The sequence below is a fragment of the Bos indicus x Bos taurus genome, chromosome 17 (genome assembly GCF_003369695.1).
Source record: "Bos indicus x Bos taurus breed Angus x Brahman F1 hybrid chromosome 17, Bos_hybrid_MaternalHap_v2.0, whole genome shotgun sequence".
Taxonomy (NCBI): Eukaryota; Metazoa; Chordata; class Mammalia; order Artiodactyla; family Bovidae; genus Bos; species Bos indicus x Bos taurus.
The window spans coordinates 10,793,852-10,806,023 of record NC_040092.1 but is presented as its reverse complement, the minus strand read 5'-3'; the positions used below and the strand labels follow the sequence as shown (position 1 = coordinate 10,806,023).

The 12,172-nt window shown below is 49.8% G+C and overlaps 1 protein-coding gene across 6 annotated transcripts in view; it reads left to right on the top strand.

Moving 5' to 3' along the window:
• The window catches only part of HECTD4 (HECT domain E3 ubiquitin protein ligase 4), a 170,675-nt gene that overhangs the window by 147,133 nt on the left and 11,370 nt on the right, over nucleotides 1–12,172 (top strand). For 4 of the 6 annotated variants that reach the window (XM_027566619.1, XM_027566623.1, XM_027566621.1 and 1 more), the window contains exons 58-66: nucleotides 545–675; nucleotides 940–1,145; nucleotides 2,875–3,054; nucleotides 4,103–5,409; nucleotides 6,708–6,915; nucleotides 9,377–9,600; nucleotides 9,688–9,839; nucleotides 11,222–11,328; nucleotides 11,987–12,110. In XM_027566619.1, the coding sequence (XP_027422420.1) occupies nucleotides 545–675; nucleotides 940–1,145; nucleotides 2,875–3,054; nucleotides 4,103–5,409; nucleotides 6,708–6,915; nucleotides 9,377–9,600; nucleotides 9,688–9,839; nucleotides 11,222–11,328; nucleotides 11,987–12,110 (2,639 nt within the window). Of the gene's footprint in view, nucleotides 1–544; nucleotides 676–939; nucleotides 1,146–2,874; nucleotides 3,055–4,102; nucleotides 5,410–6,707; nucleotides 6,916–9,376; nucleotides 9,601–9,687; nucleotides 9,840–11,221; nucleotides 11,329–11,986; nucleotides 12,111–12,172 lie in introns of those variants that run through there. The other 2 variants (XM_027566620.1, XM_027566624.1) reach the window with 2 other exon arrangements.

Sequence of the window (12,172 nt, the reverse complement as noted above, 5' to 3'; positions counted from 1 at the left end):
CTTGGTGCTTCCCTGGTGGCTCATTGGTAAAGAATCTGCCTACCAATGCAGGAGACGTGGGTTTGATTCCTGATCTGGAAAGATTTCACGTGCCATGGAACAGCTCAGCTCGTGCACCACAATTACTGAGCCTGTGCTTTAGAACCCGGGAGCCACAACTAGTGAAGCCCAAGTGCCCTAGAGCCTGTGCAACAGGAGAAGCCACCACAGTGAGAAGCCCACACACCAAACTAGAGAGTAGTCCCCGCTCTCCACAACTAGAGGAAAAGCCCCCTTGGCAATAAAGACCCAACACAGCAAAAAAGAAAGAATTAAAGAAAAATAGCACTAATTCCCTCAAGCCCCCACCTCACTAGCCTCCTTTTCTCTGCAGCTCCCCTACATTGTCCAATCCATGTGTCCTTCCTCCCAGAGGGCTCTTTTGTCTTCCTGATCTTGTTAAAGTGCGTGTATTATGTATTGGCTCTCCCCTGCCTGGGAGCTGGGAAGATGAAATGCCCTCTTGTGTTGAATCCCTGGTTTTCCCTGTTCAATGTCTCTGCAGACAGCACCAGAACAGTTCCCCTCCGAAGAGTTTCCAATTTCCGAGTCCAAAGTCAACATGGACGTCAATTTCCCCGGGGCAGCTTTCGTCGTCGTATCTTGCAAAGAAAGTCAGTCTGGATTCCGCAAAGAGTAAGTAACCTGACTCCAGCAGATGGTGACAGGGAGAGAAAAAGTCAGGCAGATTCTGGTGAAACTTACAGAAAAAGAAAACTCATTGCTTTTATTCTTTAATGCATACTGTATTTGAAAATGATTTAAAGTTCTTCCCTAATTTCCACGTTTTAGAAATTAGTCTGTATGAAGAATGACCTTCTAAAACGTGGTGGGGATGACATGTGTGCCTGAACATGTGTGCCAGACTGAACTCTGCTCAATTTCATATGTCCTCTTCAGTTCCTCTCTGTACAAGGCACCATGGGCGCGTGTGCTGGTGTACGGGCTAGGCCACAAAGTGAAGCGAAATGGCCAGCTGAACCTCATTGAGGCCGTCTGTTACCCGCGGGATGCGTCTCCGGCCAACACAGGGCTCACACCACCTCCTACCACCAACCAGTACCCTTCTGTGATCCTCTCCACAGACAAAGTCCACATCAAACTGGGTAAGTCTGTGAATTAGCTCACGGTAATAAGAACAGCTTTGAAGTCATTCTCTGCTTTCCTTCTTTGTGAAAATTGAAAGAATTTTCTACCTTGCTGTGTTCCCATTTCCCATGGGTGAAGAATAGGACTGCTCGGGGCAGTGTACTTCAGAGACAGTAAATGAAAAGTTGTCCCTTTCCTGCTCAGGGAAGGCCTGGCAGATGCTGCCCAGATGACAGGGGGGATTTTGTCTCCTTTCACAAGTGTGTGCTGGGCACATGCTGTTTGAAACCCATCACTTAGCTATAACCATCTTGGCTGCCCTTCCTCAAGTTCTCATTAAAACTGAGTTCTCTCGAGTATACTATGGCTCCCTAGGGCACAGACCTCAGAGATCGTCCACTCCCCACGTAAATGATAAACAAAAGCTAGTGGCCAGGCTGGGAGGCCCACATCTCCCTGGCATCCTTTGTTAAGTCTTTGTAGATTTGGACTGAGCTGAGGGCTCCTCCTCTGTAAATCCTGACACTGTCGCTGGCTGTCTACTTTATATACCAGGGCCAGCTGATTCTGTTTCTGAGTCAGCACACAGAGAAAGGAAAATCTACTCTCAGACTTCCACTGCATGTCCTTGGCAGGTTGGACAGAAAAAGACAGACAGGTGCTTGCTGAAGACAGTCATAAAGATGTCTGTGAACTTTCAGCCAAAATTGGGCCTTGACTTCTGCACAGCCCCAGTCCTGGGGACATTGCATCTTTAGGGAATAAAGTGAAAGAACATTTCTTAAGAGATTTGGTCAATGCTAAACAACTTTATGATCTCTTTTTTTAGGGTCTAGTTTTTTCATTGTGTTTTGCCCACATTGTTTTTGAAATTGTGTGTAAACATAGAGGGTCTCTGTCCTACTATCACTCCCTAAATAAATGTTCACCCCAAAGTACACAGCTGTCAGCATGGTGCCTCCTGATCTGGCCAGAGACCCCTGGTAGCCCAGCTTATGGGTTTTTGTTTATTTGTTTGTTGGTTTTAATGTTTTTTAGGCCACACTGTGCAGCATGTAGGATCTTAGTTCCCTGACCAGCCCTCTGCACTGGGAGCGCAGAGTCTTAACTACCAGACTGCCAGAGAAGTCCCCCTCAGCTTACGTGTGATCATTGCTTGCAGAGAGGGTGGGGATGCAGTTCAGGGTATGACGGGGTTCCAGCCTCAGAGCCTTTCTCTCTCATCATAGGCCACTTCAGTCAGATTTAGATCATAGCAGTAATGCAAGGCAGTAAAAAAGAATCAAAGCCCTGGTAGTGCATGAAGTCTGGGGACCTCCTCACTGGTCTGCTCTGTCAACCTAAGATAAGCTGATGCTCCCATGGGATTGCAGCCACACTAAGGAGCTGGTTATTTCTTTACCAAGCCAGAACTATTCCAGTGAAGCATCTCTTAAAGTCTGACTTCCTGTCTCCACTTCAGGCCATGGGGCTAGGTGGTATCTGACTGACCAGGGGATGTTTATCCTTCCCTGTCCCCTCTGTCCCGTTCTCACACCAGCAAGTGGACTCCTTGGAGCTCATCCTCCACTGCTCCTCTGCCTGCAGCGGACGTTGTCTGGCAGGTGGGGAGTGAGGTTTCTTCTCACCCCAGCACAGGAGCGGATAGGCCTTGTTTCTCTGCTCACACCTGGCAGGTCTTTCTCACAAGCTAGTTTTGATCAGGTGTTGCCAATCACAAGCTTTCCTTCTGGGTGCTTCTTCTAGGGGTATCTCCCCCACCCGGAGCCGTGCTGGTGTTACACTCCCTGCCTCTCGAGTTCCCCCTGGCGATGGCCTTCACCGAGCAGCTACTGTCCTGGAAATCAGAGGATGGTGAAGGTAGAGCTGAAGATGAGCCTGACACCATCCCGACGTCCGTCCTCCTGCAAGTGGTGGAGCTGCTCGGTGAGGCCCACCATCCCCGGGATCGGCCGGGGCAGCTGCTTTGGGGTGGCCACAGTGGCCTGGAGTAGCGATAGCTCTCACGAGCTGCTATCAAGCGGGCCTGGAGAGCTGAGTGGAAGTTAGACTTCCACATCCATGATCTGCAGGGTATTGTCGTTATTTTGAAGGGTGGCATCTAACTAGGAAAACAAGATTAATTTGATCCTACTTTGCTTTAAAACACAAACATATGCCATCATTGTAACTTTGATTCTATGTTGGTGTTCACTTCCATGCCACCTTTTACCTGCAAACATGGTAACAGCTCCTGAAAGGTTAAAGAGAGATTGCATTTAGGCAAAACTCATGGAATGGTAAACTTAAAGAGTTGTGAAATTAGCCTATAAATTCACCTCAAAATTTTTCTAAATATTGAACTTTAATGATGTGTCTGCTTAAGTGGTTGGGGATAAAACATACTGATATCTGCTATTCATTTTGAAATAATCAAAATCTAGGGTGAGTCTATGGATGAATAGAGGGATGGATAGATGTGCAATAAAGCAAACACAGCAAAAGGTTAATGGTAGAACGTAGGTGGTGAGCATCTAAATATTTACTGTATAAGTTGTTCGACTTTTCTGTATTTTTTCATAATATAGTGTCAAAGGGAAAACCATGTTGCAAACTCATATGCCCTGAGGGGTTCAGACAGATGATATGAGAGGAAAGTGATTTGTCACCAACCTACTTAATAACTTTATGAGAAATAAAATACTGATTTGGGAGGTCAGAGCTGTAGAACTGACTCCATGTAGTCAGGTGGCACAGGGGTTAGGGCCACCAGCCCTGGTGTCAGTCTGCCCTGTGAGAGCGTGTGACTGTAGCAGCTGTGTGAGTCCTTTGGCCCTTCGAGCCTCTGTTTCTTCATCTGTGAAATGAGGATGAAGGATGTATGTTTGTTTCATGTGGTTGCTGTGAGGGTCTACTCTGTCAGAGCAGTGCCAGGCACCTAGTAAGCTCTGTATAGGTGGTTGTTTTAAGTTGTGACTGCTTTCATTCACCTCAGGCAACTTCCTCTGGACCACAGACATGGCGGCCTGCGTGAAGGAGCTGGTTTTCCACCTCCTGGCAGAGCTCCTGCGCACGGTGCACAGCCTAGAGCAGAGGAAGCACCCAGCCGGCCTGTCCTCATCCATCGCCCTCCAGCTGAACCCCTGCCTGGCCATGCTGATGGCCCTGCAGTCGGAGCTTCACAAGCTGTACGACGAGGAGACGCAGAGCTGGGTCTCGGGCAGTGCATGCGGAGGCTCAGGAGCCACGGCGGCTGCTGACCAGGGCCGGTTCTCGACGTATTTCCACGCACTCATGGAGGGCTGCCTGGCGGTGGCCGAGGTGACCCTGCCCACCAACATGAGTGTCACCGCCAGCGGGGTGACGTCAGCAACTGCCCCAAACCTCAGCGACTCGTCCTCCTCCTCATCGTCCTCCCCAGGACAGACTCCACAGAGCCCCAGCCTCCTGTCCAAGAGGAAGAAAGTCAAGATGAAGCGGGAAAAGGCCTCCTCCTCTGGGAAGCGCCAGTCCTCACGCTCTGTGGACTCGGACCCCGCCGTGCTGAGCATCGGGGGCAGCAAGCCCGAGGACATGCTGTGGTTCCATCGTGCTCTGACGTTGCTCATCATCCTCCGCCACCTCACCAGGAAGGACCCACAGGGGCTAGGCGTGACAAGCGACGCCATCGCCGACGCCTGCCAGGCCCTGGTGGGCCCCACCGCCCACAGCCGCTTGCTGGTGATCTCTGGGATCCCCACCCACCTGGACGAGGGCATCGTCAGGGGTGCCATCCGCAAGGCCTGCAATGCCCATGGCGGGGTGTTCAAGGATGAGATCTACATCCCCCTGCAGGACGAAGACCCCAAGAAGCCAAAAGATAAGGCCGAGGGGGGTGATGGGAAAGCCGAGCCGGAAAAGACCCTCGGCTTCCCCAGCACGGACAGCTTGGAGGTCAGCACATCCAGCAGCCTGACCCCCGCTATGAGCGTCAGCGCATCCGCGTCCACCAGCCAGGCTTCCATCTGCAGCTCCCAGGGCATCTCGCAGACAGTCAGTGACCTCTCCGCGGATCCGTTGCCTGCAGGCCTGGAGCTGCCCATCCCTGCAGGCTTGTTGGAGCCCCATGTGGTGTCCAGCCAGGAGAGCCTGGACATTTCCCTGTGTAGCACCGGCAGCCTGGGCAGCCTGGGGAGCCTGGGCGAGCCACTGGACAACGCAGAAACGGCCTCAGTGTCAGACATGGGCTCCATGTACACAGTCACGTCCCTGGACAACCAGCCCCTTGCAGCGCGCCCCATCAAAGGCTTCGCGGTCGTGGAGGTCAGCACCTCATGCCTTGGCCACCACTTAAATCACGAGCAGTTAGAATCCCCCCAGCCTCTTTACGCCTTCCATTATTGTTTCCTAGGGACTAATAGGTGACATTGGAGCACTTATGGGGCTGCCTGAGGCAGCTGTTAGCAACAGCAATGATTTATCATGTTGGTTATCTGTGTCTGTGGAGAAGGCAATGGCACCCCACTCCAGTACTCTTGCCTGGAAAATCCCATGGACAGAGGACCCTGGTGGGCTGCAGTCCATGGGGTCGCTAAGAGTCGGACAAGACTGAGCGACTTCACTTTGACTTTTCACTTTCATGCATTGGAGAAGGAAATGGCAACCCACTACAGTGTTCTTGCCTGGAGAATCCCAGGGACAGGGGAGCCTGGTGGGCTGCCATCTATGGGGTCGCACAGAGTCAGACACGACTGAAGCGACTTAGCAGCAGCAGCAGCAGTATCTGTGTCTGAGGTCACATCTCTGAGCGTGATGGCAAGTCTGATGTCAGGAAGGAAACACAGCTCATTGCTGGGTGTCGGAGGGAGGGAGGCCAAGGGGCTCCAGGGGCTCAACTTTGCTGAGGGGTGGGCTTTATCGAGTGCTTTCCCTCTCGGGCCCCAGAAACATCTTTTTGAGTGGCCTTGGGTTGTTTTAATCATTGCCATCAGGAGGGACCCCCATAGAGCACGTGAGAACAGACTTGCTGTTCTGTTCCGAGTGACTCCAAGTTTCAGGTGCTGTGTGTGTTGCCAGGTTCCTTTTCCACTTCATGATGCCATCTGTCTCGTGGGCTCCTTGTGTAGAAATTCTGCACCCTCTGTAACAGGAGTCAGGTGCAAAGTGAAAACCGTCCTCCCCCTTACTGGATATGGCGAGGAAGGCCCTGGGAAGAGAACCGGTACCCCCTCGCTCCCCACCATGGGCTCTGACAGGAAAGCTCAAGGATTCAGGGGTGGCTTTCTCCCAGAGTCACCTCTCGTCTGTCCATCTTCTCCCTGGGGATTTTCTCAGAGCCTGGACCAAGCATGGCCTTTAACCACCTGGGCATTCAGGTAAAGCCACAGATCTGGCCAGGGTTTAGCAGCAGGAGTGTCTGGTTGAGTCATTCTTCTGCAAGTAACTGCTGTTGGCACCTGAGAGAGACTCCGTCAGGAAGGCCAGCTCGCCCTGGTCAGGTGGTGCTCAGAACGCTGAAGACGAGCAGAGGGCTTTGGGACAGGCAGGAGGGAAAGAGAGGTCATACAGCTGAATGACTGGTTTCTCCACTTAAATCCTGACTCTTTCTCTTGTTCACACAGATAAGGTCCCGAGCCAAAATTGAGAAAATTCGAGCAAGTTTATTTAACAACAATGACTTGATAGGTTTGTCAAGCTTGGATGGTGAGGATGAATTGATGGAAATGTCAACGGAAGAGATCCTCACGGTGTCTGTAGTGAATCAGAGTCTATTCGATACGCAGGGGAGCCCAGGGTTAGAAGATTATTTCAATGATAAGTCAATTAAAGGTGGGTTACAGATTTTGTTTTTTTAAACAAATAGACATTTTCCCCTCAGGGTTCAGCCAGCCAAGAGACCACCAGGAATGACTGTGCCACAGCCTGCATCAGCCTCAGATGTGGGCTTGCATTCAGGTCATTTTTTCTCTTTTTGTCTAGTCAGGCTTCCTCTTGTTTGAGTTCAAGTGTATTTCTTTTCTGTGTCCTATGGAGCTAGAATGTGCCGCATACATGACTGGTAATCATTTAGTTGTATGCTTGAGGACAGCTGATGCCTCATCCTTTAAAATGAATTATTGAGGAAGAAACTGTCCCAGCTTCTTTTCCACAGAGGCCTTTGTCATTCGGTGGCTCGTATGTTGGGGGTGGTCTCTGTCTGGCTTCCCCGTTTCTGTTGCTCACCCAGGACCCACAGAGCCAGGTCTAGCAGGTCCTGAGGCTGAGAACTCACCCCCACCCCCACCCAGCTTTGCATCAGAAGCAACAGCAGTTTTCCCCTTTCTTTCTGTAACTGTAGTTCTTTGTGTGGTTGTCTTTATTTTGTATCAGTCTCTCTCAAATCTTTTAATTTATGTTCTTTTTTCCAACTCTTTTAACATTATTGAAATTTCACAATAGAGTGGTTGAGTTTGTTTTATGTTTGCTGTGGACAGAAATGTAATATTGGGTATGGGTTTTTGTTGCTGTTCCAAATTATTATCCTCTAGTCATGAAATTCTGAAATACTGCTCCAAGGCTGGGACCAGAATGAGGTTAAGTGAGGCCACAGAATTCAATGGGGCTCTGAAAAAACTCAGTAGTAGTATTTTAATACAGTACTTATGGAAGTCAAAATTAATGTAAAATATCCATGGTGAGTAAACCATTAAAATTTTAAATACAGACAGGATCAGTATTAAAGACTTTTCCTTTTGCATCAGGCTTTAATATGGCTCAGCACAGAACTTTAAATATTTTGCTCATTATGGGTTTTTTATATTAATTTTGATTTTTTTTTAATATTGCATTAAAATACGTATCTCGGTCTGTGAGTTTGTCTGACTCTTGCTCCCAAGGGCCTGTTTCTCTCTCCCGGCCCTGGCTTCGGCCCTGTGCCCTTATTGGTGGTACTTTGCCCCCTCAGCTCTCATCTGCCACATGGGCTTGGCTAATGTAAGACCTGTGGGAACCCTGGGTCTTTTTCTGCCGCAATTAATGCTATACCAGTCTTTTCATGTTTTGATATGAATTTACTTCTAGCTCCTGATTGCATGATAGTCAAACCTTCCATGTAAGGTACTCAGTCTTTTGAAAACAAATTTGCCGCATCATAGCCACGTTCGTTTCGCTTGAGTTTCTTTGAGTTGTGGTTGTACTGAATCACCTCTTAGGTCTTGGTCATGCCTTCCATACAGCCATGTCCTCACCCTCAGCCCAGATGCCCAGGGAGCCTTTGTGCTCTCGTTCTCGCAGCCCCGTCCCCGTGAACTGGGTGTGGCCCAGACCACACGCCAAAGAGAGGGGATTAGGAGACCGGTCAGTCCCGCCCCGAGATAGGGGGGACCCTTGGCCACGAGGAACGCGTGGGTAGATCCTGACTAGCCCCTTAGGAAAGGTAAGAGCATCTTCAGGAAGACCAAAAAAATAAGTTTGGGGACCAAAAAACTAAGTCTTTTTTTCTCATACTCATAGACAGTTTTCTTGTTTCTGAGAGAACTCTCTTTTTTTTAAAGTATTCATTTGGCTGCACCAGGTCTTAGTTGCAACAGGCAAGATCTTTAGTTTTGATATGCAAACTCTTGTAGCATGTGAGATCTAGTTCCCTGACCGGGAATCGAACCCAGGCCCCCTGCATTGGAAGATCAGAGTCTGAACCATCGGACCACCAGGGAAGTCCCTCTTGTATCTGAGAGAACTTTCTTTTCCACCTGCTGATTGTGCCAGGTTTGAAATGTATCCTGTAACAATAACTATTGAACAACTGTATTGACTACTTTGCACTGAAAATTCCTGCAGCCTCTACATCCTCTCGCTCCCTGGGGTCTGTCCGTTATAGATACATTCTTGAAGTTAAGGGAGGTTCAACCTCCATAATGAAGAGACCCCAGAGTGCAGTGACTCAGACCTAGTAGAAGTTTTATTTCTTAACACATGTAAGAGTCCAGCGTAAGCCCTGAGGTCCTCCATCCAGGGTGCTTGTCATCTCCACGCAGCCAGCAGCGGGGACAGACACCGAAGACAGCAGGGTGGTCCAGGACGGGCCCGTGTCCCAGGGCCACACCTCGTGGCAGAGAAGGCTGGGCATGTCACTGAGGTGTGCTAACAGAGCGGGGACACCAGGTCTCGGTGGACAGCTCCTCATCACCACTAACCTCCCGATATCCACTTCCCAAATAAATTGCTGATGAAAAATAAATCAGGTGCTGCAGGGCTTGTCCTGACATAGCGTGTTCATGGCAGAATCGTTTGCCCTCCCTCCATCCTGTGACAGGTGAGAAGCTGGTGCCTGGGGCCAGAGAGGTGCTGACGGAGATATTTAAGAGCTGTGCCCACTCGGAGCAGATGCTGAGCCTGACGCCAGCAAAGCCCATCAAAGTGTCGGACATTTATCTTAGCAAAGAGCAGATCAACTCCCAGACACCGGGCAACCTCCTCCACCTTTTCTTCACCAATGTCCGGCCCCCCAAAAAGGTGCTAGAGGACCAGCTCACCCAGGTAGCCACCCTGTCCCCGCCACTCCTGTGCTGGGCCTCAGGCATGCCCTGGGCTCAGCCTGAGGCCCTCTCTCTTTGGTCGCCCCAGATCCTGAGGAAGTACGGTGTGCCGAAGCCCAAGTTTGACAAGAGCAAGTACAGCAAGGCGGGGAAGGAGCAGCACCCCGGGAAGGTGGTGAGCACCAAGCGGCCCATCACCAAGCCGCCCACCAAGGACAAGGCAGTGCTCAACAGCGTCAGGTGGGCGGCGAAGGAGCACAGGAGCCAGACTGGTGGGAGGACGCGGGCCACCTGCCAGCAGGCTTCCTGGGAGGCTGTGGGCACCTCAGGGAAGCCAGACAGTCTGACTCTGCTCTACTGCTGGGGGCCTTTCTGCCCTCACCTTCATCAATTAGAAGAGAACGTTTCTTTTGATGCACAAGGATAGTAAAATCTGGACCATGCAGGCTGGAAAGCAGACCAGTCTGAATTAATTAAATGTCTAAAATGTACAGAATTCTGTAAAAGTCTGAATTCTTTTACCAACACATATAGTGCATGGTTATTGTAGAAAGACTGTAAAATGCTCCCATGCATACTGGAAAATACTGAAGTACCCCCAGATAGCCACTGCTTGTAACATTCAAATGCAAAAGGTTTTATTTGTGCATATGTATTATTTTGGTACATTTTAAATAGTGCAATATTCAAAAGTATCAAAGCCACTCCTCTTCCTCTCCATCCTTGGCCCCCTCCCTGAGGCTGCAGTGCCCCATACGTAGCCTCCCAAAACCCTTCTGGGTGTACACAAGCAAGTGTAGGCATACACAAGCGAGTGTAGGCATACACAAGCAAGTGTAAGCATACCCAGATGTCGGCAACTGTACAGAAAGGCTGTACCTTGTTCTTTCTGTTTATTGCTGATCTTGGAGATGATTCCATATCAGCGCAAAAAGACCCCCCCCCATTTCTTTTTAAGGTAGCTGTATAATATTCCATGTGTGGATCTGTACACTTACCTGATAGAATCTTCTTTAGATACAAGTTTATGGCTCCCAGGTTAAAATTCAGATAGTAAAGTTTTACTTAGTAGGAGTCTCTAGAGGAATCCTTTAAATCATCAGAGAAAAGAGTGTCCATTAATTACTTATACACAAATGGTGCGTTTGAATCAGTACTGTCCCATAGAGCTTTCTGTGACTATGGAAATGTGCTGTTTGTCTGTGCTATTCAATTCAGCACAATAGCCCCTAGCCGCATTTGGCTTCTGAGCACTTCACTTGAGCAGGCGCCACCGAGGAACTGGACTTGTCACTGTAATCAGTTTAAACTTCAGTAGTTACATGTGGCCAGTGACTCCGTCTTGGACAGTGCAGCTCTGAAGTATGCAGAAAGAACATTTGGAAAGTGTCACCTCAAGATTGTCCACATTTTAAAGTGTCCATTTGTCCCCATAATTTGCTCAGGAAGCTTGTCTTGATCAGAACAGAGCTGGTCTAGACCCCAGCCTCCCCTGAACCATCAGCCGTAGCTGGGGGAGGAGGAGCCATTGCCTGGTGAGGCTCTGCATTCCCCTTGCCGGGAGAGGGTGTAGGCGTGAGTGTGAGCGTGAGGAATCCCGACTCCAGTGCTTTGATCTACAGCAGGACTGCCTTGAGTGAGAAGAAGCCCACCGTGAAGCCCAAGTCACCTGAAAAGAGCAAGCCAGATGAAAAGGACCCTGAAAAGTCACCCACCAAGAAACAAGACGGTAAATAAGCACTTGGAGTCTGATACAGGCTTGGGGCTGCTGCCACCCTGGTCAGGGGCAGCCCAGCCTGGAAACCAGTCTCCGTGCCTTTCCCTTCCTGCCTGGCTCCCTCGCATTTTAGCTTAGGCAGGGCAGCCCTGCTCATGACACAGACCACATCCTTGGCCGACTCAAGTTACTTCTCCAGGCCTCCGTCTCTGCTGACCTGAACTTGTGGAGGTCAGATTAGTAGCTCCAGAAACACCATATCCCCAAGAAAACTGATGATCATGACTGAAAGTAAAGATTGGCAATCTGCTCAGAAATTTTTTCCCAGAGGGCACTTAACCTGAGCATTAGAGCTTCATCTTCCTAAAGGTCCAAGCAGAGTTGGAGAAAGCTGTTATTGTTAAAAATTGCTTAGTCAGGAATGTTTGAGATACAGGAAGATGGGACTGGAGGGGAAGCGCCCCACCGCTTGGTGACCACCTGTTAGGTTGAGGGGTTATGCATGTCCTTGAGCAGCAGGTGGAAACGGTTTGCTAAGAGACCCTGGAGTGACGGCGGGAGACAGAGGAGTTAGATGAATTGGGTCCTGAAATAGAGGGTGCACTGAGAGCATCCTGTGGGGCCCGCACTTCTCACCAGATTCCTAACTCTGTGAACACTCTTTTGTCAGTCCCAGAGGAGAAGTACCTGACCTTAGAAGGATTTCACAAGTTTGTGATCGACCGAGCCAAGCAAGACATCCGCAGCGTCTGGAGAGCGATTTTATCCTGTGGCTACGATCTTCATTTTGAGAGGTAAGAGGCCGTCAGCCCGGTCAGTTCCTTGTGAAAACTTGTCCTCAGCCACTAGACACTTC